General features: G+C 44.7%; 1 protein-coding gene across 3 annotated transcripts in view; it reads left to right on the top strand.

The window, feature by feature from the left end:
- Window positions 1–20802, top strand: part of nphp4 (nephronophthisis 4) — a 142162-nt gene extending 121360 nt beyond the window's left edge. For all 3 annotated transcript variants that reach the window (XM_047330937.1, XM_047330936.1, XM_047330935.1), the window contains 9 exons: window positions 5565–5754; window positions 6456–6539; window positions 10330–10486; window positions 11077–11153; window positions 11461–11546; window positions 13414–13585; window positions 15660–15839; window positions 17267–17410; window positions 20191–20802. In XM_047330937.1, coding sequence (XP_047186893.1) covers window positions 5565–5754; window positions 6456–6539; window positions 10330–10486; window positions 11077–11153; window positions 11461–11546; window positions 13414–13585; window positions 15660–15839; window positions 17267–17410; window positions 20191–20331 — 1231 coding nt within the window. In that variant the 3' untranslated portion in view covers window positions 20332–20802. The remainder of the gene's footprint in view (window positions 1–5564; window positions 5755–6455; window positions 6540–10329; window positions 10487–11076; window positions 11154–11460; window positions 11547–13413; window positions 13586–15659; window positions 15840–17266; window positions 17411–20190) is intronic.
- The last annotated feature ends 6487 nt before the right edge of the window (window positions 20803–27289 follow it).

Genomic DNA, 27289 nt, shown 5'->3' with positions numbered 1-27289 from the left:
AGCAGAGGGCTGTAAAACAACATTATACTGGATATGACCCATTGTTAACACAAGGAGAAAGAAAGAAAGAAAAAAAAGATGGTCCTCCTCAGTCTTCTCATCAATCTACTCGTGTCTTATTCTGTGCCAAGTTCAACTTCTAACCGACTCCCAGCTCCAAGGTCCACTGAGGTCCGTGAATCTCCGAGGTTGTTCGCTGTGGAGTCAGTCTGTACAATTTATTCCTTCATATTACTATCAGTGGGTTATCACATTACATTTAAACTACACTACCCTTAATTCTATTGTTTGAACCAGTATTTTCCCTGCTGCGATATGTATACAATGTCACGTGGCGTCAAAGGACGGCAGACCACGGACAATTAAAATTGTCCGGCGATAAATTTGCATGTTAAAAGATGTTGTTCGTGGACAACAGTTTTTTTCTTGTGGGTGGCGTCTGCTCAGTTATCTCAGTTGTACTGTTCCCTGAAGGTTCACAGAGGAATTGTCTCTTTCTTGTTTCCTTGCGGTCTGTTGGTACAGTCAGTTTGAGGACACCCTGTGCAAATACTAACAGAGAAGAGAAATGACGCAACGCCTTATATTGTGTGTTTATTGCTCATTACCCCTTTCAAAAGGTCAAGCTGTGACAGTACACAGCCACTGGCTATGAGCAGAGCTGCCGCTGCTCCGCCTGGCTGGCTGTGGTTGCAGTGGCTGTGTATGTGTACATATATATATATATATATATATATATATATATATATATATATATATATATATATATATATATGTATATATATTTATTGGGACTACATCTGCAATTGTGGATGAATGTATGTGGCTATGGCCATGGTAGCTGTGCTGCGATGACTCTGGATTTTGATCAGGAAGCACTTCTTTCTGATATGTAACCAACACTAGAACGCTCAGCCAGCTCTACCATGTCAATGCACTGCACACATACTGTACAACCGTTGCAGGAAGTTACTGTGACACCTAGTACATACTTGTTTGGAGTCTATACCGTGAAACGTAATGCTAACCGTGTGTCATAACTCAGCCTCTCTCTCTATGGACCAAAGGGAAACAGATTGCGAGGAAACACACGAATTGTATTTGCGAGGAAATGCCAATAAAATTCCACCCCGACCTTTCGGGAGCCCTATACGGTCGGATTCAAACTCTGATGGATTTTTATTTTTTCTTAGCAGTTTACTACCAAAACAAAAGCTTCTTCATGGAGACCAGGGAGCAGCTCAGCTACACTAAAATATTATTATAATAGGATTATAGTAATATACCTTTAGCAGCGTCAGGAAAATAATCACAGACATGAATTTCGAAAAAAGCTTGTGTTATTCGGCGTGTTCTGTTCTTTATAGTCCTTGCACCACAGTGGAAACTGAAACGGTAAACGACACCAGAACACAAACGGGTTCTAAAAGGCTCACGCTGGAAGAATTTGCAGGACGCGGCGCGTCGAAAGCTGAAGTCACAACAACGGAGCACGTCTCTTATAGAGACGAAAGCCAAACCGCTCTGCGAATATGATTGAGAAATCCCAGCGTCCCACCCCCCAAAAAAAACAACAACCGCACCCTCACACCAGAAAGTCAAGATGAAGAGATTCCATGAAGAAGATGTTGGCCCTGTGTGCGACTGTGTTTGCTGTGAAGGTCGTGGGCGTCGTGATTCACAGCTTGCTCACTGCTTTGATATGATGTGTGTGTGTGTGTGTTTGTGTGTGTGTGTGTGTGTTTAGGTGTGTGTACTAATGTGTGCACCTTTTGCAGGTTTTGAAAATGTTTTTTTATTTTATTTGCTGTTTTGACACATCTTGCTTGTATGTGATAGAGGAATGATTTACTCTATTAATTTATCCATTTTGTATGTGCATGTGCGGGCTTCACAGGCTTTCATTTTGCTCAGACTTTTGACACGTGTTTGTGTGTGTGTATTTATATTTTCGCTATGAATAATTTCTGCGATTCTGCACAAATAGCAGCCTCATTTTCAGAAGACAGAATGTGTGACTGCATGATAAAACAAGATCAATTCTGAATTTTTCCAAAAAACGTTCATTTCACTTACCAGTTCATAACTCAATTTTTTCACACAAACAAAGACATGCACACACGATGAGGCTCCTTGAGCAGAACGAACAGTCGTCCTTGACACGGATGCAGACATAATGTCAGTGGGATGCCTCATGACCCCCTCTAATCCGCACATGGCAGCCACTATAAGGCTGATGCTCCCTGGATCAACCCTTCCTGGTTATCCCGAGCCATGTTTGCTTGAGTTTGTTGTTAATTCCTCCGCATTAAGTCTTTTGTTATGGATTCCGCTCATGCCTGAGCTCCGGATTAACATATATCACGTTGATCAACAAAGGCTGGAGCGCGCTGCGGATGAGTCATTACGGCATTAGCCCAGCCACCGGGCCTACCAGGTCTAATTGAGAGTCATCAATCCCTGCATCTGTCCTCTCGCCGGCTTAGTGCCCCGTTAGTTTGTTTATTTATTTCCCGGTGAGGCAAGCGTGACACTTTACACCGAACCGTCTGCCACCTCTGCCGAGAGCCAGATTTGTGTAAATGGACAAGGAGGAGTCTGCATCTCGAGTGCACACGGCACCGCCTGGAATACTTTAAGATTTCATGACACCGTGGTATTTTATCTGAGATCTGCAGCGCTCTTATGTCATTGTGGGCTCCACAGAGGAGACGAAGAAAAAAGAAAAAATATATATTTTTAATATTCCTGTGATTTAAAAGGTTACTCACTACCTCTGGCCTCTTGCTCTGATTTGGGTTATGTGTGATTAATCCGTCCACCTGCTTTACTCCCTTACAGATTTTGTACTCTGTTTTGTCACCACTTTTTCTGAAGGAACGTTTTGCCGCTTAGCCGAACTGTAAGAAACCAATTTTAGGATGACAAGTAGTTGTTAGAAATGGCTGCAGCCTAAAGATCGATAGTTCTATTACTGCAACTAGAATGGCACTCAGTAGAGCGCATACCTCCACCGAGGCCCAACAGTCCCCTTTAATTCAAACAAGCCCCCACACACACAAATAGATATCAGTCCTTTTTTCTTTCTTTTTTTCCTTTATTAAGAACCATAGAATTATTACTCGGGAAAATCTGTCTCTTGATGTTAAAGAAAATGATAAAAAAGTTCCTGGGTCTGTCCCCTTGTCTGGATCCTTGCCAAAAAAAATAATAGGTGCTTTCCTGGCCCATGTCCTGTCCTGTCCCTAGCTTCATGGAAATCCATTTTTTATAGTTATCCTGCAGAGAAACGAGCAAACGGACAGGGGCAGAAACATAATAGTGGATGATGTAATAACTAGGCATTTCAACGTCGATCTTCAGCATTCAGCTATGACAGTTATGGCGGTGATATTGACATACTTCAGGTACTAGTCTCCAGTGCGCCAACACACAGGTGCACGTAGGTATTAAAACTCTCAGCGCTGCCAGTAAGAATCCTTTCTGTGGAAAGGACGATGATCATCAACCCCCCCATTGGTCTGTTGTTGGGTTGATGTAGAGGATGTATCAGCCGTACTTGTACAGTTTCAGAGGCAGACAAACACAAACAACCCCCCGTTGTACTGGACTACATGGGCGAGTGCACCGAGCCTACTCGACTGGGACTTCCTCGTCAACATTTAAAACCAATATTTGACGAGGAACTCGGAGATCCCCGAGACATAAACCAGGCCTCTGGTTAGCTCTTTGTGGTGCCGGAGCAAACAGAGACAGAGTCTGACCCTCAACCCCCCCGGAATCGCAGCGCCCGACTTTTGAAGGGGAAGTACTCGGAGAGAGAGCCTATGGGCCAGCTGCAGCTTTGATGTGTGCTCCGGTTTGGAGCCCGGAGGCTGCTCCTGACGTGGACGAGACGTTTGCCACCTGTTGCCATCCATTTTGCATGGCTACCTTTTACACTTGGCCTCGCAGAGCCCAGTGTGAGCCGCGGCTGCTGGCAGGTCCAGAGATAGGGGACTGCACAGCTCCTGTGCTGCTTTCCCAATTCTGCCGCTTGCTCTCTTATCATTTCTCCTTCCTATTATCTGTCTCTCTCTCTCTCTGCTTTGCGACTCTAAATTCATCCATTTCTCTCTCCTTGTATTCTTTTGTCTTCAGATTGTCCCGTATGCTCTCTCTCTCTCTCGCTCTCTTTTTCCCTTTATTTGTCCCATTCTGTTTCTCTCCTGCACCTCCTGCCTTGTTCTACTTCCTCCACCCGCGGTGTTTCACGGAGGCTCAGGTGAAACCGTACGCAGTCAGCCTTTGTTGTCACGAGAAGCCCCGGGCAAAGTGTCCTATTCAAAAAGCACAGGTGGGAATCTCCAAATGAATTTAATGGAACTGACTGTTGCATCTCGCACTAATGTCAGCGAGTTGGGGCCCTGAAAAATTCATAAACTCTGCCCCCTCCCCCTGTCGTCCATGCCCACGGGTTGGAACCTTTGAAGTTTAAAGCAGCACTGCCCTTTATGCATTTGCGCGTGAAATTTGTTACATTCAAAGGAAGAAGAGGGAGCGGAGACGAGACCTCCCCGGTGTTGAAATGCGTTATCGGTTCCTGTTGCTTTCTCCCTGGAAATCCATTTGTTTGGGGGTATGTGGGTGGATTTCACTTTCACCAACATCGTTATGAAAACCGCCGTCTTTGATTAAGGAGAAATCATTATGTTTGGAGGTTTTGAACGATCGGCCTTGGAGTTGAGCTCAATTAATTTTTTTTACTCTAACTTCAGTATCGTCGGGAGTCACCTCTCGTCTGAGAGGCTCCCTCAGTTCATCCTGACTAGTGGGAAGTTCCAAGTTGTACACATGTACAACTCCTGATGATACCACGACCTGGATGACTGAGAACCTTCACAATACACAATCCTACAATAAGTGTTGCTCAACAAAAGAATAGTTAATCGTTTGGAGAAATGAGTTTGTTTGCTTCCTTTCCTACAGTGGGATGAATGGATCAGTATCAGTTTCATCTCATTTTATGTCTGAACACAGAGTCAGGGTGTGATGTGCAGCAGTAATGTAACATTTGTCATTAAAGTGTTTTGATAAAGTTGACTTACTTATGATTGGAAAACTTTCTTATCTTATCGTGTTGTCAATTTATTTTCTTCAGAGTTGCTCATGATCCTGTCACACTCATCAAACTTAGATCAGAGGTGTTGAAGTTAATTTGGAGTAAAAATAGTAAAAAATGATATCAACAACTACCGGCTACATTTCCGCAAAGCTACTTCCTCTTTTAAAGACTCTCAATGTTCTGTACTCACTGACTCCACCATCAAATTTGAACTTCCCTTTTCACAGTACACACCCTGAGACGAAACCAATTTGATTTGATCGATGTTTGCATTAATCTCCGTATTTTCTTTCGCCAAATATCTGTAAAGACTTTGAACACCATCTTATCACAGGATGTCATGAACACTGCATGTTGCACAGTGAGGGCGGACAGTCCGGACCAGTCCAAGTCTGTTCCCTAACAGATATAAGGGGCTGCTTTTTGATCTCACTCGTGTCCTTTTAATCTTTCCATTCAGTGTCATCGCCAACACCGAGGAGTGGCAATACTTCAAAGCACTAACCCAAACTCCTACGCCGCTGGAGGAGAACATGTTCCAGTGGGAGGAGGGCGCCCCAGGCCCGAGGGTTTACCTCCGGCCCAAGGAGAGCATCCATATTCCCCTGAAGTACCAGAGCTTCCTCTGTGACCACACCATGGCCCTTCAGGTACAGCGGAAATCAGAAGGATGATGCTGATGGATTCAATTTATTTTTCTTCAGCAAACCGTGTCCTCGGAATGGTAATTATTGCAGAATGCAGCAGTTTCGGCAGTTAGATGAGAAAAGTTTGTTTGGTTTTGAGAAGTGCGTCGTTCCATCGACCACGGAGGAGAGATCAAAGTAACCCCATCTTCCTAATTTTTTTACGATATCGCACTTTCGAAGGTCCACCCATTGATTGAAGTTTCAAGAAAATCTTTTGAAATTGATTGGCCGGGTGGTCTGAAGGTTGCGGGGTTTTTTTTTTTTTTGGTGCGAGAACAGCATGAGCATAGGAATAAGAGCTGGGGCGCTGATAAAAGCTTGAGTTTCATTGATATAAATGTCACGATACCTCAAGCATTATTAGGCATAGTTGATCTATTCCGAGGGGCAGTTGTACACATGTAACGGCAACTCCGGCTTGACAGTTAATCGGAGGCCGGGAGGACATTTCAAACGAAATGTCATTTACACAGGCTGCGCCCTTATTGCCTGTGGAAGTTTTATACCCTCTGCTTCAAATCTGCTCTTTGTGATCATTTACAGTTTTTTTGGTGTCCAATGTACAGATGTTATATTTTTCTTTGCAGTCATTTGTTGTTGTCTTTTTGCGGCAGATGCTCAGTTTTGATAAACATCCGGTTTTCTTATCGTATTCCTCACAGGGACCGGGCTACTTACCTACAGGCAAAGGTTCTCAGATGGCCAAGAAGAATCTGTCCAATATTGTTGCTGCCAAAACTATCAAGGTACAGTGTGTGCTGCATGCAATATCTTCTGTGAACGGGACCATTCTTATCTCCATCTCAAATCTTCTGCTTCTTAATCCCTTGATTGGTTTGTCCCCAGGCTGGAATTATAGCAAGCTTTAGACTTGAGGTGCGTTCAGTATGTACAGAATATTTTCTGCCGTGATAAGGGCCTTAATGTAGTCCACCGTCTTTAGCGTCTTGGGGCGTATTGACTGTTAGATTCCGGAGACCAGAAGAAGGTAAAGCCAAAACGAAAGTGTATACTGTATAGTATGAAAGCTTTGATTTGGAGTTGAGTCAGTTTATTCTGCTGCATCCCGAGGTGTAGAAACATCTCCCGGACAACTCTCTGCGGAGTGGCAGTGCGCCGCCTCCTCCCTCCTCTCCTCTCCTCTCTCTCGCAGTCACAGCTCAGCCACAAAGAACACTTTGAAGTCTCAACTTTTTCTTAAAGTTACAATCGCCAGACAAGGTTGTCAGGCTAAATGATGTGCCCCAAATCACTTTTATCTTTCTGAATAGTGTTTATCTACCCCAACGGGCAGATGTCAGGCCGGAGACTTAAACTAACTCCGATTGGAGGACGGCCTGACACGTCTCATAATCGCCTTTAAATTAGCTGTGCATATGCAGCATTACTCGGGAGTCCTTTTTTCCATTATGAGCGCTTATTCAACCGTTTATGTTATGTTAGACGTTTAGAGGAAGGAGAAACAATGTTACTGCAGCTAAAAACAATGTGCTCTATATATACATTTGCTGTAATGTGCTCTGCAGCTCCTCTATTCTACAGCTGTCACCGAAAATTAACTTCTGTTCCTCACAACTCTATTCAAATTGAAATTTCCACTCTGCCTTCTACAAATGTGAGCTTATTATTGGCACATGGCTTTATACTTTTTAAAAACAAGATATCCAACATTGCTCGCCAGTGGCGCACAATAATATTATTGTTCATGTAGATTACAGTGCCCTGAAGCTCTCCCGTAGCACGGGGTGATATTTGAAATGTTTGCCAGTCTACCAAGTGTGTGTGTGTGTGTGTGTGTGTGTTAGTGTTAGTGTGTGTCAGTGTCATCACTGCTGCTCCGAGCAAAAATCCTGTCGAGAGGTCAGAGAGGTCAGGTCTGGATCAAATCTGTGTCCCGCTAAAACTGACAAGCCCCAACAGCAGAGCTGTCAGGATGCCAGCCCTGGCACCGCTGTCAGTCAGCACACATCACCCGAGCCAGATATGGGCCTCTGCTGCGGGTCAGCCCAGGCCCACAAATCTGACACATCAATGACTTGGACAGCTGCCGTTTGGCAGGGATCAGCTTCTGTGCGTGCGTGAGTGTGTGTTGAATCAATGACCAACAGTGTGTACAGTTGACAAAGTGCACTTTGATTGTGTTACGCAGGAGTAATGAGGATCCACCTCATCATTGGGGACGTTCCTGTGTTGTAGCCCTGGATAGAATTACTTGCAATCTGTCTGTTTTTAAGAATGAATGTAAGAAACAATAGTGTATAAACTATACCTAAACTATTTGAGACGCATGAGCGTCATAGGGCCATTGGGTCATAAGGCCTGGATCAAAGAAGCTGTCAGTGTTCATTCCAAAGGTGTTGTACAGATTCAAAATCATGACACTGCACACGCACTTCGGATTTTACGACACCAGAAGAACACACATAGGGATTTGAAGGAAATCTGACATTGAAATTAAGAGACATTAGACGTTTTTGGCCTAAGATTGACGGATGAGGAAAGCTGGTGGAATGTTAAATCTCTAAACGGTTCATCCCGTCAATCAGCCCATGAAATCTCTAACCTTCTCTCTAATCTCTGATCGATAACCTTGCCTCAGTGGCAGTCGCTCTCTGGGGACCATGACAATCTGTCCACTTGTTGTTGACATCCGTTCCAAGTCAACCATGTGACCCAGACATATGAAATCGTCAAAGAATGCTTTCAATTATTTACTTTAATATATAACCCAGCCGTTTTCTTTTCTTATCTTGTCATCTCTGAAGTAACATTATTGAAATGTTTCATATCCTGCAAATTCAGATGTATTTTAACCTATAATTCCTATACTCCACTTTAATAGCAATGTATAGCAGTATACCAAGCAGGCCTTCTGACCAGGGCTTACTGGTTGTCCAGTACACTGACAAAACATGAATCCACGGCTCCGACACTGTAGCGCTCCCTTCCTATAGACATGGGATGAGCGTCTCTGTTGACGCCTTTTGTTGACACCCTCTTGTTTTCCAGATGTAGGATCATTTTTCATTGTCTGGTTCTTTTATTCTTTTTTTTAATTTTCGACAATTGTGCTTCTGAGAAGCACTTTGTGACTTCGCTCTGTGAAAGATGCTACGCTACCTAAGTAAACATTCTTATTATTCTTGTTATTATTAGGGCCCGAGCCACTGAAAGGCGAAGACTTATTGTAATTATTGTTATTCTTGTTATTATTCTTGTTGTTGTTGAATCAGGCCAGCAAACACTGATTGGAGATGCTGTAGAGTATGATGGTACTTGAGAAGGTTAGCAATTCCAATGTGTTTGCATATGTTGGGGGGGGTGTGTGTATGTGTGTATGTGTGTACACCAGTTATCATATGTGATCAGTACATGTGTAGGAACACATTTGTGTGGATTTGCTCGGATCCTACGGGCAATTTCAATGCAGCACACACTTCAAAGCACACTCGGCGTGTCCGCAGGGGTTCAGTAGTCAGATTGAAGCCAGTTTCTATAATCTAGTGTACAGTGCACAGCTCCATCATCATTACACCCCGGTGGGGTTTTTTTTTTTTTTTAAAGGAACCCTTTCAATGACTGTTTAAAAAAGGGGGAGAAGAAAAAAAAAGAAGCTTCATATGTTATTTAGAGCTTGAACCGCCTCGGGAAGAAAACATTTCAGAGAATCGAAGAATTCGAGTGTAGGTTTTCTCTAAATGTCTGATGACACCGGACCAGAATCAGCGTCTCTCTCTCTCTCTCTCTCTCTCTCTCTCTCTCTCGCTCACACACAGAAAGCAGAAAACAAAGAACACATTAACTCATGTGAAATTACCAATGATTGCAACCTTGGGGTCTTCTTTTCCATATTATTCCTGTGGGTAAGAATAAATCAAATTGTACTCCACACTTTCATTGCCGGGAATGTTGCAACATCACTGATAAGAAAGTAGGACGGTGCACAAGCACTCACTGGAGACACTCTTGCGGTTTCAAACGAATCCCCGTAGCTTTGGCTTTCAGAGGTGTGCTCACTTTCAGATTTACCTCCAAATGAAAGCGGTTTAAAGCGGTTTGGAACAATGTTTCCCACTCGGTGGATTGGGGCCCCACAAGGGATCCATATATATACAGTATATACGTGTGTGTGTGTGTGAGAGAGAGAGTGTGTGTGTGTGTGTGTGTGTGTAATTCTGGTTTTCCTGACTTTTCTCTAAATTAACACGTGAATATTAATTTCCCTCTCCTTTGTTGGCCCGTGTACACCCTCTCCTCACGTGAGTGACCTTGTGTTTTCGACGACTGGTTCAATGCACTGCTCTCATACCGGCTCCGCGATGAACGGCGGTGACGAGAGCCCGTCGTTATGAACTGTTCTCCTTCAAGGAGAGCTTCTCCGCAGCCCCCAGCTGTGAATGCTTTATGGGTTACGACTTTCCTTGCAGAGTTTTACTGCCTCGCTGATGATGAAAATTCTCTTTCATTCGCGCCGGAGATCTGATATCAAGCGGGGGAAGTGGCATGCCGCTGATAGTGTTGACTGTCTCTCCACAGGTTGCCTTCAAAGCAGAAGACGGCAAGCCGATGGCCATCTGCCAGGTGAACGTCGAGCCGACACCCCACGTCGTCGACCAGACATTCCGACTTTACCACCCTGAACTCTGCTTTCTCAAGAAGGCCCTCCGCCTGCCACCCTGGCACGACCCCGCAGGTGCTGGAATTTATCCCCCGGTTATCCTCCATCAGCCATTACCCCTGGCTGTGTCTAGATCGGATAGATTCCTATGTTTCATTTCATTTTATTGATTTGCATATAATTGCATTTTCAGTATTGCTTTCACTGACTTACTCGCCGACCGGGCCATAAAAACAAATGTGCACATACAGGAATACAATAACATAAAGGCGACATGGGCGGGCAGATGGGAATGAATACTGTATTCTACTTTCACTTTTATTGTTTGGTTTTTTTACTAAAATATCAGCATAAACAATCTTACAATATAATACATTTTCTATCACCACAGAAAAGGGGCTAATAACAACAGAGAGGCATCTGGAAATAGAGCAGGAAATGAAAAGCAAGAAATACTGAAAAGACACAACATGTATAGAACACATGCATAAATATATATACTGTAAATATATGTATAATACATCTCAGCTACAGTATGTGTTTGAACATGAATGATTCCATTGTCGGAAAAAACAACTGCTCACATACACCATCAAGATGAAATATTTAATGTCACTATATATTTCTTTTCTCCTCTCTCTTTCTCTGGTTTATGTGTTAACCAGTCGAAGCCCCAGATGGTAGAACCCACATTTCCGTGCGCTGCAGTGACCCCAACATCATCTGCCAGACGAGGATGCTGGTGAGAGAATAAACACTGTGACACAGCTCCTGTTCCAAATCATCCACACTAATATTAGCGGGGCCTAATGGCCGAACCTGTTAGCGTGAACACAGTCTCCCGTTCGGCAGGGAAAGCACTTTATTCTTCCTCTCCTGTCATGAATTGCAAGCCTTCCGCGATACACAAAAAGCTCGCCCCTTACATCATGCCACACACGCCTTTTGAAGTGCTAATGTAGGGTTCCTTTTATTTCGGCTTCTTTCTTTTTTTTTCTTTAACCCTTCCACATAAACATGTTTATGTATTTTACTCTGTTTCTGTCTAGGTGCCGGGGGAGCCTCAGGATGTGTACTTGAAAGTGCCAGGGAGTCCCAGTCCAACCGTAAAAAAGTTCTTTGTGATGGTTTTCACGTGCGTATTATTTACTGAACCGGCATACTGTACACACACACACACACACACACACACACACACACACACACACACAGCTAAGCCTAAAGAAGCATTGCATTTTGGACTAATTCAGTTTTTTCACGCAGACTTGAATTCGTTAACTAATCAGATCCTCTGCTCTGACTGCCTGAAGTTACCGAACCCTCCGCCGTCAGGATTGATTTTGGGTTTGTAGGGGCCAACGTCTGCGGGTAGGATGCAGTGTGGATTAAGTTACATATTTACTGCACAGAGTTGATCTGCATCAGATTGGTTAGTGTGGTTTTGTCTACTGGAAGGCCTACAGTACAATTAGCCATCGCAACACAGCCAACCAACGTTTGCACGAACAGCTGTTCACTTGTCTCGCAGAAACGCCGTGAGTTCAGCATCAAAATTCATTCCTTTACTCACTGAGAGCTGCGGTGGAAAGCATCATCAGGGCTTACTCTTGTTTTGCTGCTATTTCTACTGGGGTTAGCATGCTGACCAGCTTGCCCCAGCCCAGCAGGCCCATCTTCTCGAGTGTCTGATACTGCTCCTGGCAAGAAGCAATGTTCAGCGCAAGAGAAAACATGCATACAGCACATTTAAAGGCACTGTATGGGGCTTGCCTATAAAGTAGCATAATTACAGTATTCTCTATACAGTTACTGTACTATATTTAGTGTTCCTAAGCAAAACACTTTACATGTATCCTATGTTTCCCTCATGAAGCATCTACAACGCCAGTTTTCTCGTGTTGGAGGTGCTTCATACTCAAGATATAGTTATTATATACCTTGACACTGAGATCATTAATTTCCCTCGTATGCTGAAGAATATGATAAATTAATTTGTGGTGCTTTTAGAAAATGTTATTAGGAATATACCATATTATAAGTTCAGATGACTGGTCTCTTGAAATCAAAATAAGATTCAAGTCTAGGATAAGAGATACATATGTCAATTAAATAATACACAGCAATGTAATCTTACAAGATATGATGGTAATATTGTAGGAGTGTGGTGTACATTAAGAAATCAACAACAGCTTGGTTGATGATGAATATCAAAACAAAACAAGGTTGAGCCAGTTTGATTTCAAAGCAGTTTTATTTGTGTTGCACCAAATCTCAAGGCGCTTTGCACAGTAATGTCAACATCTTACAATATTATTAATAGCAATAAGAGTTGTTGAATTGAAGAAGATACAGTATAAGATTAATTGAATGTAGTTTATGATACATGCCACTAAACTGGCCTATGATGCAGCGCCCTTCTTGTTTTCTATTTTATTTTCATGGCTCATATTCACAAACAAATTAGCGGAAGGCCCGGGGCAAAGCCTCGCTTGACCTACATGATAATCCAGCCTGGTGTCAAGAAAGCTTTGTAGAAAATAATTGGGAAACTACAGGGACCTGTTGAATAAAGTATTACCAGAATACCTAATTCAATTCAGTTTCTACATTTGTTGCAACGTGTAAGAAACGGTGACTATCATCTGAAAAGATCCCACAGCGGCAGCTTCAGCACAACAATAACGATATTGCGTCTGCGCTCAAGAACCCCCCACATCACTTGAAAGTCTATCCCCCCCAAATGCTCCTTGAGTGCCGTTGTCACAGAGCTAGGCTCAGTACGTGACTACATGGCTTCCCACTCGCAGTTCTCAGAGTCAGGTAGAGACTGAATTCCCTTCATCTCCGCAGTGAGATGACGATGATGGTGATTATGTTTCTGCTCATTAGGGCGTAGATCAGCTCACCTCGTCTTCCGACCTGCTCCTGCGGCGTCTCAGGGGGGCTTTAGCTTAACTGATCCTGATGATGTCTTTTTTCTTTTGCTCTCTCTCTCTCCGTAGTGATAAGTGGATGGCAGCGCCTTCGCAGATCTGGCAGGTTTACGTGCACTTCTTGGAGCGGGTGGATGTCGGCTGTGTGACCGGCCAGAGGACCTGTCAATCACTGGTGCTGAGGGGAAAGCAGACTGTTCGGAAGGTCAAATGCTTCTCATCACACCCCAAGGAGATTCAGGTACATACCATTGATATCGACTTATCTCTAAATCCTTTTGTTGCTCTTACTGCTCCTTCCTGCTGCTCCTCTTTTCACCCTCTGTCTAAAACGCCTGGATTTCTTTTAGCCCCGCCCTCCCGATAAACCCCCAGTCTGCTCTGATTGGCCAGCTGCCCCTGTCTGTTGTGATTGGTCAACCCATTTCAAAACTTGTGGGAAATTCCACGCTCCTTCACCAGAAAAGTGGCGATTTTCATTCTTCCTCTTACCCTCAAAAGAGTCCAACTGTGACATCACAGTGGGAGAGAAATCGGAACCAGTTGTTCAGAGACGTCTTCTTCCACAGTTTGTGGGCTGGCGGGCTCCACAGATACACACATTCATGTGCACAGACACTGACAAAGTGATTTTTGCGTAATATGTCACCTTTAACTTTGACATTGTTACTGCTTCTGACTTGCCATTTGCTCCAGTGTGGCCGACAAAGAGTAGGATTCTTCACAGGTCCACTCGGTGTCTGGTAGCTGAGACCCAGCCTGGTGTCCAGCTCGGTAAACTCTGCACTAGTGCTCATGTGATTTGTCCACGGCTCTGTTTTGGATTTTAGACCCACGAAGAGCTCTGCTATTGATTCTCTATTTGAATCTGTGTAACTGCCAGAGACACAGGTGTGACACCCAGGATTCCCAACACTGTGATGGCTTGCCTACGTCTTGTTTGGAGTTGTAATGTGAAAAGAGATCAAACTGTGAATTGATTTGACACTAAGCGTTGGAGCGATTCACCACTACGTCTTCACTTTTTTATTTCTTTTCACTTTGGACAAAACGACGCTGACACAAATGGCAGACGAGAGAAAGTGGAGTCCAAATAGCTCGACTCAAACCTTGAATCTTAACGTACTGGTTGAAAAGTTTGAGAGTTTTGTTCTTGGGATATATATATATATATATATATATATATATATATATATATATATATTTTAATATTAGCAATTTTCAAACTGCAAAATGATTTCTTGCAAATTGTTCTATTACAGCAGCAGCAGGAAACAATGGTGCGCCGACAGCCTCCTTTGTAAAAACTCCAGGTTAAGATTCAAGTCATTATCGAGAACGTTCAAACGCGGATTGGCAGCATAATGGGTCTTTTCATGTCATTCCATTCCGTTTTATTCGGTTCCCCCATTACTCCCTGCAATCATGTCACATCGTGTTGGGATACAATTTGGCATGATCGGTAAAATTTGCCTGGTCTGCATGCTCCCTGACCATTTGAGCATATGTTCCAGGAGTGTCAGATAGCTCTCTATTTTTAATAGATAATTTCTTATTCATAACTACATTGAAGAGAGGAGGGGGGGGTTGACAATTCCTCTCACTCAGTGCTGCAGTAAAAGGACAGTGCCTTGCCTTGTACTCACTCATATTCATAAAAAGAAAAGAAGTAAGTGATGGACTGTCACATCCATCATGTCCCATCTAGTACGACCCAAACGTGTCTGTCTTGAAGAAAGGGGGTTCTGGCTGAAAAAGAAACAGATGTATTTTTAATAGATTTTACCGTATGCATCGGCAGCCTCTTTGATCTGACTCTCTGCAGGTTTTCCGCTCGCTGCGGAATGCATTGGAGGAGTCTTATAAAACAGGATAAAGCTCACCGCCGACGAATTGCTTTGCTTTTCTCAACAGATTAAGAAGGAGCTCAGCAGTGATTGTCATTCTCACATCCTTCTGTCTCTCTGTCACTCTCCTGCCTCTGCTTGCGCTCGTTTCATCGTCTATCGCCTCTCTTTGCCTCTTCCGGCAAACCTCATTTGCCCTTTTCTCTCACCCACTTTCTCCTGTAATTTGTCCATCTCCTTCACTTTCCTCTGACTCTGTTAAACAGCTTTTCCCATTAAGTCTGTTCTTCTCTTCACCCTTTTTTGCTACCTTTTCTTATATAATGTATCTCTGACCACTTTGTGTAACTTGGTCAACGCCTCTCTTCCCCTTTATTACATAGAAATGTATCACCCGACATCCCCCTTCACCCCCTTCTGCCAAACCAAATCAACCTTCACCGCCACGCTCCCACACCTTCTCTGCAGGTGGATCCAGAGGGCGTGTTCGTTTTGCCCCCCTCCGCGGTGCAGGAGCTCCAGGTGAAGGTGCAGCCGTGGCGGGCCGGCAGCCGCTTCCTGTACGTGAACGCGGTGGACGTGGAGAACCAGCGGCTGATCACAGCCTGGCTGCTCTGTCTCAACGTCCATCAGCCTGTGTTGTCTAAGGTACCCAACCCCTTCTCCCTGATCCAACATTGGTCCATTGTTCACCAGTTGTTGAGGCTTTGACAGCTGTATCACTGGTTCAGCCGCAGGATGAATGTGTAAACCAAGTGGCAACCCGCAGGGACGTCACCCATTGGTTTGTGAGCTGCCGTTTCGAAGCCTCACATTAGCATGTTGGCCAGCGCCATGTCTTTTTTTTTAAAGCCAGAAGTAATCATACTTGAAGGAGCGGGGGGGTAGGGCCTTGTTCACCTTCACCTTTGACCTGCACCTATTATATCATGTATTCGACAGAATGAGACCATTATTTAAAATATGAGCATCATGCTGTTTTGAAGAAGACATGGAACTAGAGATTGAGAGCCCCACCATATAAATCAAGAGAGAAGTTAATAATAAATAATTTTTCTCATAGACTAAGACTAGAAACTGACTTCTTTTCGACACCGCTAGCATCGCCATCTGCTGGTCATTCAAGAGAATACAATTTCCAGCCACATGACGCATTGTTTTTCCATTTTTCGGACCCAGTGACGACGTCCATTTTTACATGCATGGTGTGAACCTGGTAACAGGCCTCTGCTCCAGGAGCCAAGGGTGGAGCACTATGGTCACCTACCTGCTCATCGCCGTTGTCGATTAGCTTGTTTGACAAATACCCAGGCAACATTCTGGGTAAGGTAGTCGCCAGGTTTTGGCAAGGTAGAAGAATGTATGAAGTAAACAAGATGATATCTCTGGATCTGCTGAAATTCATTTTTTTGAAAATGTCATTGTGAGTCCATCAATGTTTAATGAGTGCAGGGCTAAATCGGCATGAGTACGTTTACACTGTAATTGCCAAACGTGATTTTCGATTCAGTTCGTACTGCGGCTGGCATTTCTAGCACCTTCAAGAACGGCGATATGATGAAGTGTGTAATTGCAAAGCCACTGGTGACTCTGAGTCACAATCGATCCTTATTAAATCCGTCCTGGTGGTTTTTTCCCAGCCGTACGTTCCCGACCTGTTTATGGCACGTGTCATGAAAAAGGCTAAGTACAGCTGATCCCATGTGAGCACTCAAGGCTTTCTCTTTGATAACTGCTCACAGCAGTCGTCTATCTGACCGTCTGACAAATTATTAAATGGGTTCACATTACAGTTAAGAGTCTAAATTCCCCTTCTTTATGGTGTTGCCATCAGTCCAAACCAGAGAAATAAGCCCTGTTGTTTTTGTGATCTCAGTCACTTAGACATGGGTTATGTGACACAGTAATGTGGCCTTAATGTGTGTGTGTGTGTGTGTGTGTGTGTGTGTGTGTGTGTGTGTGTGTGTGTGTGTGTGTGTGTGTGTGTGTGTGTGTGTGTGTGTGTGTGTGTGTGTGTGTGTGTGTGTGTGTGTATGTGTGTGTGTGTGTGTGTGTGTGTGTTCATGTGTGTGCAGGCATTTGAAGTGTCGGTCCCAGTTGGTGGTGGGCGCGGCAGTTCCCGTAAAATCACCTACACCAACCCCTACACCAGCGGCCGCACGTTCCTGCTCCGCTCCGACCATCCAGACCTGCTCCAGTTCAGGCAGGATAAATTCCAGGTGAGATAAGGAAGGAAGCTGTGCAGCTCCCATACTCTCATTAGGAGCTAAATCAATACCCTGACGAACACAGAGACAAAAAAAAGACAAACCTTTCTCCAGTGTCGAAAGCTTGCCTCTTGGATCGGTGCACCCAGTTTCATTGGATTGAAGGTATCTGTCTCCTTACCCCCCCTGTAAATAATTTAATCGACATTAATGGGGAGCTCTATTGACCAATAGTTATTTTAATTCAGTCAAGAATGAAATAGTGGAAACAACAAAGAATTCTCCACATTGCTTTTGCCAAACATGACGGTGAATTTTAAAGATACATAAAATACAGCTAAATATTGGTGGTAGCCTTTGAAACTTCAAAAAGATTGCACCCTTTAAAACAATTCTTTTTGATGGGATATAATGCATTTGGAAAGAAAGATGATTTTTTTTCCCCCAATATTAAATTCTACATTTTTCTGTGTGTTTTCTGTTGTACAGACTTTTGGCAACACAACTGTAAACCTGATTGGAAATGTAGCTGCCACACAGCAGGTTGTTCAGGTGTACGTCAGTGCTCCGTTGGCGTCTCCGCAGGATGCACTGGGGCACAGTAATGAGTGTAGGTCACTGGGTTTCAGCAGCTTTCGGAGCCCTCCACACAATAACTTGCAATTTTTCACATAAGAGGGACTTCCGGTGTAAAGCAATGCTCGTGTCATTTTTAATGTTGCAAATGAGGAGCGAGTGAAAGGAGCTTTTAATTGGACAGCATTATTGGTATATCTGTTTTTCGTATAATGCATATATCTGTCCTGGCAAAACGTGTGAAGCACGGGGTCTGTGTGGACAAGCCTTGGACAAGCTGTAGCACAGACACCACGCCGCGTCCAGCGGACCTGATGGGTTCCATATTTTAACATTGGATTATATTTTAGCCTGGTGTCAGCATTAAAATCGGTTTTGGTGCACTCCCGGGCTAAAGTCAAGCTGCAGCACCGCCGGTTATGCGTCATACTCACGCACCGCAGACATGGCGTCGGTTAACTTTTGGAGGAAGAGGTTTTTTGACGCCTTGCTGATTGCGGAGAGCTCGACGGAACGAGAAGAGCAGCCATCTCCGACTCCCATCAGGAGAACAGAGTGAAACCCATCAGGGATTCCTGCCCTCACATCACGACTGCTCATTCCACAGCTGAGACAAGTGAATGGTTTCCTTGTTTGCCCCGAGAACAAAACAGGAGGAATATTACAGAGTCACTACAGCTGTTGTTTTGTCATCGTGTTGTCAGCCTGCCGCGTCTCTAGTAGCTGATGCCCTGGCACACACAGACACGAAGCGCTGGAGCCGCCGCCGCCGCCGCCTTTCATTTGCTGAGGTGTGATAAAACGGCGAAACAAATGGGAAGTCAGCATTTTAAATTAAGAAATAAATGAATGAGATGCAGTGGGAGTCTATTTCCACATAAACTATTAACGAGTCTCGCCGCTGCTGTCCAGAAGACACTGCATCAATTAGACAGGAGGAGGTGGGAAGAGTGAAAAACAGCCCATTCTTTCGCTTTTTCTTCCCGTTTTGTCAGCGCGGCTCCTGGTGTCTTATAAAGAATTTACTGTGCCCGAAGCATTAAGCAAATGTGGAGAGACTTGTCTTTTTTTGACATAACTACCTACATGATAGAACCAGCTGTCAGGAGGGGAAGCGAAGCAGAGATCCATACTGCTTTTTGGGGGGAAGATTACAGCATAAATCCCCAAAACTGACTGATTATAATACTGTGACAGCAACAACAAAACTTTAATATTTTGCACACTATCACCCCTGAAAGGAACAACAATAAAAAATCTAATGTTGTGTGTCGTTATCTAGTAAACAGAGTAGTTAATGTTGCACTCTGCACAGAAAAAAAGAACTGCACTTCAGACCAAAACATCGAGTGTGATGTCCGGAGTTAGGAGCAATTAAGGATGTGAGCCATTTGAGATTTCCTCATGTAATACGTTTCTGGTTCTCAGATAACTCTAATGAAATTGGGGGACAGTGAGAACACAAAGTATCGATGTGCACGTCAGTATTTTAACATCGTTGTCAAGTCATTCAACATTGTTATATCCATCAGCAGTGGGGACTGGACCAAAAATGTCACTTTAGAAAAGTTTGAACATGTCTTCTTTAATTTTTTTTGGACACTAAATCGGTTGCTTTATAGAGTGTTTCTGAAACACTCCCTGAAAGAAATACTGTCCAAGAGGCATGAACATCTGATCACAGATTAATGAAAACAGGGAGGAAGAACTGAGTTGTATTTCCCACATGTCCAATCAGGAGTAAGTGGAACTTGACTACACCTTCGTGGATAACATTACAACTTGGTGCATTTTATGAGCTAAACATTTCTTGGGTGTATAACTGTGACTATTTGTTAGTATATGAATGACAATAAGTCCCTTCTTTTCTTTTTAGTTATTGATTTCAATATTTTTTCTTTTCCTTTTTACCTCTTGTTTGTTTGTGAAAGCCTCGACTGAGAGGGAACAATGCATCTCCGAACCAAAAGTAACATTTAACCTTAGATCAACATAAAATACATGAACTAATAACATGTAAGAACTTGTCATCATCCTTACTGATTCCATTTCAAACGAGGAAGGCTATCATCAAGGTCGTGGGGACTCTGTGTTTGTGGACATGGTCACGTCTGTTCAGCGTTGCTCGCCGAAAAGAAAGCAATGATCACGAATGAATGAATCGTGACCTCACGCCGGCAGAGCAGATTAACCTGAAGACTGTTCACTGTGCTCAGATCAGCGGGGGAGAGAGCTACACCATCGGACTACGATTTGCCCCCAGCCAGAGTCCCGGCTCGGTGGAGATCATGGTCTACGTGAACAACCTGGAGGAGAAGACGGAGGAGACGTTCTGTGTGAAGGTCAACTACTCGTGAGCCACTCCGCCGCGACTCGTGTTCGCCTATATACAGCTCCCTAGAAATGTTGACTGCTTCGCTTTAATACTATACTCAGGCAATAAGGGGGGGACCTTTCTGGTCTACGTATCCCCACCTCAGCTGAATTATTTTTATCCCAGGTGGGGACATAAGTTCCCCCCCCTCCCCCTCAAAGTGATCAGTGCTATTTTACCAATAGACCATAAATACCTAAATTAATAAAAAACTAAACATGAACAGTCTATAGTGAGATAGAACGATCATGTCCAAAATGGACCACCCACCCCTGGCGTTCGTGATACAATGGATGACATTGCGGCTAATTTACCTAATGGACCTGGTTAGAGCTGCAACAGTTAATCGATTAATGGCTTAGTAATCGATTAGTAAATGAATCTGCAACTATTTTGATAATGGATAAATCGGTTCAAGTAGTTTTTATGAAAAAAAAAAAGATTCTCTGATTTCAAATATGAATATATAATGGTTTCTTTGCTCCTCACCTTTTTATGACGTTTTATGGACAAAACAACTATGAAAATAATCGTTAGCTGCGGCCCTAATCCTGGTTCCATTAGCCTTGATCAATGCACGGCTTCTTCAGAAAATCACTGGCGGACACGTTAAGAGACATGCTTGTGGGTGATGTTAGCGCTCTGGCGTTTGAGCTCACTTGGTGACGCGTGCCTCTCCCATGCCGGTGGTTGGGGGTGGCCAAAGCCACTCCGTGACACACGGCCGAGTCATTCCCCCCTCTACTTTTTTTCACAAATCGCACCCTGACACCCTGAATACTATATATACTATACTTTGTCATTGTGAAATAAACACAAATGAGCTGTAATTGTTTTTTACTTAGTGAGTGAAATTTTATATTTGTACAGATTAAGAAATAAACCATTTTTGTCACATACTTTCTCTCTTCAAGTCTGTATGATTTTTAAAAAAAATGTGAATGGATGAGAATTTGTTTCTGCTGGATCAATGATTCACTGAAGTAAAGTGTCAATTATGTAAGTGAAATACAAAACAATCGAAAGGCTTCGACCGCACCCCCAAATACCACATTTGGTTGACTTAATTCTAGCAAGACTATAGCAAAGTAGAAACGAAACCTCGAAGCTGTTTTATGCATTGAAGGAACAGATTTTGGTGCAAGAAACCAATGAAAAGATGACTGGTAGAAGCAAACTCGTAGCAGAACACAAAAACAGCAATATCAGCGACGGGGCTGGATCCCAGCAGTGGGATCGCCCTCTTCCAAAATGTCCGGCGAACGTCAGACAGCTCATCCCCGACCCGAGCAAGGCGGTGCCGAGGGTGGAAGCAATAACATTTTATCGACTTTAATTATCCGGCAAACCCACTCGAATGCCACTTGATGGTTGAGTTTTAATCTGAGCCCCCCCCCCCCCCACCGGCCCCCTCTCTCCCTGTCCCCTCACCTCCTTAAACAACTAATCCTCATCACTGGCATTATTAGAAACGGTGCCATAATGAGGTGTGATTTTCCAGCGAGGCACACTTCTCTTCCGGTTGCCCTCATTAACACCAGCAGCCTTTAAAAACCCGCCGTCCTCTCCTCCGCGCTCGCTCTGTCTGAGGCACAGAGAGAGAGAGACAGAGAGAGAGACAGAGAGAGAGAGAGAGAGAGACAGATAGACAGAGAGACAGAGAGAGAGAGAGAGAGAGAGAGAGAGACAGAGAGACAGAGAGAGAGAGAGAGAGAGAGAGAGAGACAGAGAGAGAGAGACAGAGAGAGAGAGAGACAGAGAGAGAGAGAGAGACAGAGAGACAGAGAGAGAGAGAGAGAGAGACAGAGAGAGAGAGAGAGAGACAGACAGAGAGAGAGAGAGAGAGAGAGAGACAGAGAGAGAGAGAGAGAGAGAGACAGAGACAGAGAGAGAGAGAGGCCATGCAGATTGTGTTATGTAACACAGAGTTACACAATACCCCCCCCTCCCCCACCACCTACCCAACCCCCTCCCTCCCTCCCTCCCTCCCTCCGCACTTTCTCTCTCATTAGAATGAAGGCGGCAAAATAAGCGAAGCAGCAAAGGCTCATAAAAAGAAGACGGCAACCGAGGCGGCTGCTCTCGCAGCTCTACCTCCTGGAACAAGCAGGAGCCTCGGTGCTTTCTCTTCTTTTTCCTGTTAATGTGTTAACAGCTCGCGCAAACACACATCAAAGGTCTGTTCATTTAATAATTAGCTGCGCGCAGCCTGTGGCATTCTGGGTCCTGCGCGATCAAAGATGCTCTGGTTTACTTGGACCGCTGGGGTAGTTTGGCATCTTTTTAAAGAGATAAAGGGACAGGAGACAACTTTGGCGCCCCGCGTATTGTTCGGTCGCTTTCGTAAAAGACGCTGCAGTCTGCTCTCGCTCGGAACGGCTCTCGAGAAACCCACAGCTCTCGCCACAGACCGAAAGCTCGTCCGAGGCTCACCTCTCTCCCCCTCTTCCGCTTTTGTTTCTCCGTCAGGGGGATTTTTCTTTCCTCTCGTGAGATTGAGTTTGTGCTGTTAGTTTAGGCTGTTCCACCATCTGCCATTTGGTGACGTCGTAAGTCATAATTTCAAGAGCGTAACATGGTGAAAGCGATGCCTGCAGGGCACCGACAACATGTGTCGACATATGATACCCATGAATGTCGATAAGGTTATTGGTTGCTGTCATCATTCATCCTGCTCATACTGGACCCCGGTGTGATGGCCACAGTGTCAGAAAAATACTGTCCCTCAGTCGTCATTCTGTACAAAATACATATTCTGGAGCTAAAAATGACGCTTTGGCAGTTTTCCATAATAAGTAGGTGTCTTCCAAAGTTAAAGCTTTTTAAGTACAAACATTTCCTCTTTAAGTCGCAGGATAAATGAACCTATTGGCAAAAAACACCCACACATAGGACAGACACTAGATTTGGCTTTCTCGGACAGAATTGCCTGACACCGTCCTCATGTCAGCCGCTCTCTCTCAGGCACGGCGTGAACGTCACGCTGCGTCCAAGACGACTTGAAACTAGGGACCATAAACTCCTCGGTAGAACGTTTGCTGACTTATTAAATCAATGTGTGAGGTAGGGACATTTTACCCAAAGACTTTCATAGAAGCGGACTTATTTACACAGCCAGCGGAGTCGCCCTCTGCTGGTCATTCGAGAGAATACAGGCTTTAGGCACCAGTGACTATGTCCTTTTTGTGTATACAGTCTATGCTTTTTGCACAGAGTGAAGAATGAGAATTTCTCACACGCTGGCTTTTACGTCATGTTTCCATGCATCACTACCTGTGCGATTTCCCCAATCCTTCCCCAATTTGGGCAAAATAATCCACAGCATCTTTGGCATGTACGGGAGGCCTGTCCTTTCTGTCGTCCCTCTACTTTGTGATTCAACGCAGGCCGACGGGGCAGTTGTGTTCCGTGTACAATAAAATCTTTTCCTGTAGCCGTTGTAAATCCCCGTCGGCGCGGCGCTGTGAGCTGCGCGGTTGTTCTCTCTCGGCGAGGGGGGCGGAGCGGCGCTGACACCTTATTAGCGCTGCCAGGCCAGTTGTTGTCTGTTCCTCCTGAAGGAGCACAGACACCCGCCACAAAAGGCTCGCACTGTCTGCTCACCTTGTTGGTGCGCCGGGACGGCTCCTGTCTAACTGGCCGGCAGACAGACGCCGCCTTGGTATTTTTGCCGGGTGGACGGGTGCCTGTTGTTGCCCTGATTTGGTGAAACCCACTTCTACCTTGCGGGTGCATGTCTGTTTGTTGGCGTGTCTGTGTGGTAGGTCTTTTTTTGTCTGTGTGTGTGTGTGTGTGTGTGTGTGTGTGTGTGTGTGTGTGTGTGTGTGTGTGTGGAGGTGCCTGGCCTCAGCCATGTGAGTGGGCGTGCGTCTGGGAGAGCGCACGGGTATCGAAGAGCTCTTCAAACTGCAGGAGCATGCAACCTAGCAACCAGCCCTCGTCGTCGTGTTCACCGCTGGCCTGGATCAGGGAAGAGAACCCGAGAGTGTAATTGCGATCTGCTTCGAGCTTTACACCGTCAAACAGGGAACACGCGTATTATTAAGTGAAAGAGAAAGGTGTGGCTGGAGCAGCAACAGGCGTGTGCAGGTTCGACTTACTCCTTCAAACTGAGAGGTGCTGTGGGGATCCATGTAAACAGTAGGAGGGACATAAACAAGTATCTTTAACAACAAGGTTAGAAGTACAGGAGGGTGTGTGTGTGTGTGTGTGTGTGTGTGTGTGCAGGGGGTGGGGGCTTGAATCCGATCAGACTAGATGTGAAGTGTGTGGAGGAGCCCCTTGACAAACTGGAATTCAATTACCTCGTTCAGCAGGACTTTTCCCTCAGCCGCGATTGCCGAGCACAAAGAGCATTTTACCGGGCGAACCTCACCGTTCCTCTCACGGCAAGCGCACGTCCATTTTCGAAGTCAGTTCTCAGTAGATGGCAGCCTCACACACACACACACACACACACACACACACGCACAGCTCACACTGCTCATCTCAAGACAGAGGTCGGTGAAAAGAGCCAGTGCACTTTGTCCAGCAAGCTGACATTATCACAAGGCACAGATGCCAACCCAGCCTCTACGACCAGTCATTATTGGTCTGGAGAATGCAAGGAGAATGTGGCTTGTTATGTTTAACCTTAAAATCGCTGTTTCTGGCCCTGGCTGGATCTACTTTCAACGACGTTGAAAGTAGATCAACGTCCTGCAAGTCCTGCATGCATTTTGCATTTTGCTTTCTGCATTTTGCCGTGCTACTTTCCGCTGAGCTCTCAGCTGCAGCAGCTTCTGGTCCCACGGGGGAAAGAATGAAGAAGTTTTGGCGTCGGTGCAACTGGGTTAACTAGGTCAGTGGTTCACATTGGTGACAGCTACTTACAAAATGGCCACAGTGGTCTAGTCTGCATGGTGTGCAGGTAAATACTTAAAGGTGACATATGCAAAAATCACTTTTTCGGTGTTTGTGCACATAAATGTATCTGTGGAGCTTGCCGGTCCACAAACTGTGAAGAAAGATCACCCTGTTGTCTTTTTTTTTTTGTTGTGAACTGGTTGAACCCGACAGCCTTGCTCTGAACTACTGGTTCAGATTTCTCTCCCTCTGTGATGTCACAGTTGGTCCCTTTTGGGGGTAACCCCGCCTGCAATCTGGGAATCTCCACCTTTCTGGTGAAGGCGCGTGACATTTCCTTCACAATTTGAAATCGTCCGGACCAATCACAACAGACTGGGCCAACTGGCCAATCAGAGAAGACTGGGGGTTTATGGAGAGTAAATGACCATAATATGTCACCTTTAACACCCATATGCGTACTTAAAATATGGATGCAGACCAATGTAATTTCCATTTTAATTTCTGACAACGTTCTTAAATTGAGTATTGCAGCGCTCCATTCACTTCCATTCATAAATTACACTCTTGAATGGTATGGGAGCCAGGTGGCCTCCCATACCACACACGGCTGCATGGATTTGTATGTGTTAGTGAGCGTGGTGGCGGTTATGAGGTATTGTTCTGTGTGAAAAAAGGTGAACCCGGTCTTGTACTGGCCATCGGGCCACTGTATTGGTTCGGCTGGTTAAATGTCAGAAACAATAGGTTTACCATCTTTGACTCTTCACCGTCCCTCTCTGTGGAAGTGCCGTTCAGGGTGCACATGAGGGCGTGCTGCATGAAGCCAGGTCCCACACCGAATTCCTCATTTCTTTCCCAGTACACCCATGCGTCAAGTCAAACCCTCTACAGCAAACTACACTGCGCCGTTGGGTGTCCTGCAAGTGACCCGTTCTGAGTGTCCTTGAACAGTTTGTCAACCCTTCATGCTCCCTTAACTGTAAATAAGCTCAAGTCAGGAAAGGAAAGGAGGGAGAGGAAACCGCTGGTGCGGTGGGTCGTGAGGCAGATTGAGAGCTGTGCCGAATAAATACATTTCTCTTGTTTTTTACTTTGGCCCTAAAATTCCTGTGAAAACTTTTCCCCATCTGTTTTTTTTTTCTGGGGGGGGGGGGCAGTTGGCAGCAGTAATTCCTGTAGGCATTAAATGGAGAGTTCATGTGGGTTTATCGGACAGTAAACCAAAGATATATTGAGGGCTGGTGACCCCTTAAAGATTTAACGATAGAAGCAGTTACACAAAGTGAATGATGATGCCAAATCTAGGACTGTGTGATCATACTTTTCTAGTTTTCTTGCATATTCTGCCTGCAAAAGGTTTAAACGTGTATGTGTACTTTTATGCATCTTGGATTGGGACCACCGCAGTAGACGTGTTTACATAAAAGCCTATGTTCTGAGTATAATCTGTTTAGAAGACCAAACAGAATAAAACTGACCCGTATAAACACCTCAGTCAGAATAACGAAAGGCACAAACTGATTGAAATTTCAGTGAAGCCTTTTCAGGTATTGATCAAAAGAAAAAGTGCAAAACGATTTAACCCGATTACTTTCCGGCTGCATTCTTTCTGTCCTCCGTCTCCACATGAATGCGCAGAGACCTACGTTTCCTCCGCTTCTGAAAAATTGCTTTGTTATGGAGCCGCCGTTTGATTTGGAGCAACACAATGATGGCAACTAGTGTGCCGGAACAGACGAGGGACACGCGTCCTCAGAGAGCTGATCAAACGTGTACCAGTGCGCCGCCGTTGTTTGTGAACGGTTTGTTCAGACTTACGGAGAGAGTGATTCACGTCGTGTGTTCAAGAGAGCGAATTCCACATCTGGCCCGGGCTGCGGACATTTTTCTTGCGGCTATGATTCAACAACATTCAGTCTGGGAAACCTTGGAAAAAATTGACATCGGCCCCCCGAAAAATGAATGAAGCAATATTGCTCAGCGGATTCCCGTCGCTGATGTGAAAGCTTGTATTGACTGGATACAGTTAAAACAAAAGGAATGTGCAAAGTATTCGCGTGTTAAAACCAAACAAGCTCTTGACCCTGAGCATT

Source organism: Scophthalmus maximus, chromosome 3 (genome assembly GCF_022379125.1).
Source record: "Scophthalmus maximus strain ysfricsl-2021 chromosome 3, ASM2237912v1, whole genome shotgun sequence".
Classification (NCBI taxonomy): Eukaryota; Metazoa; Chordata; class Actinopteri; order Pleuronectiformes; family Scophthalmidae; genus Scophthalmus; species Scophthalmus maximus.
This window is presented reverse-complemented; position numbering and strand designations above follow the sequence as displayed.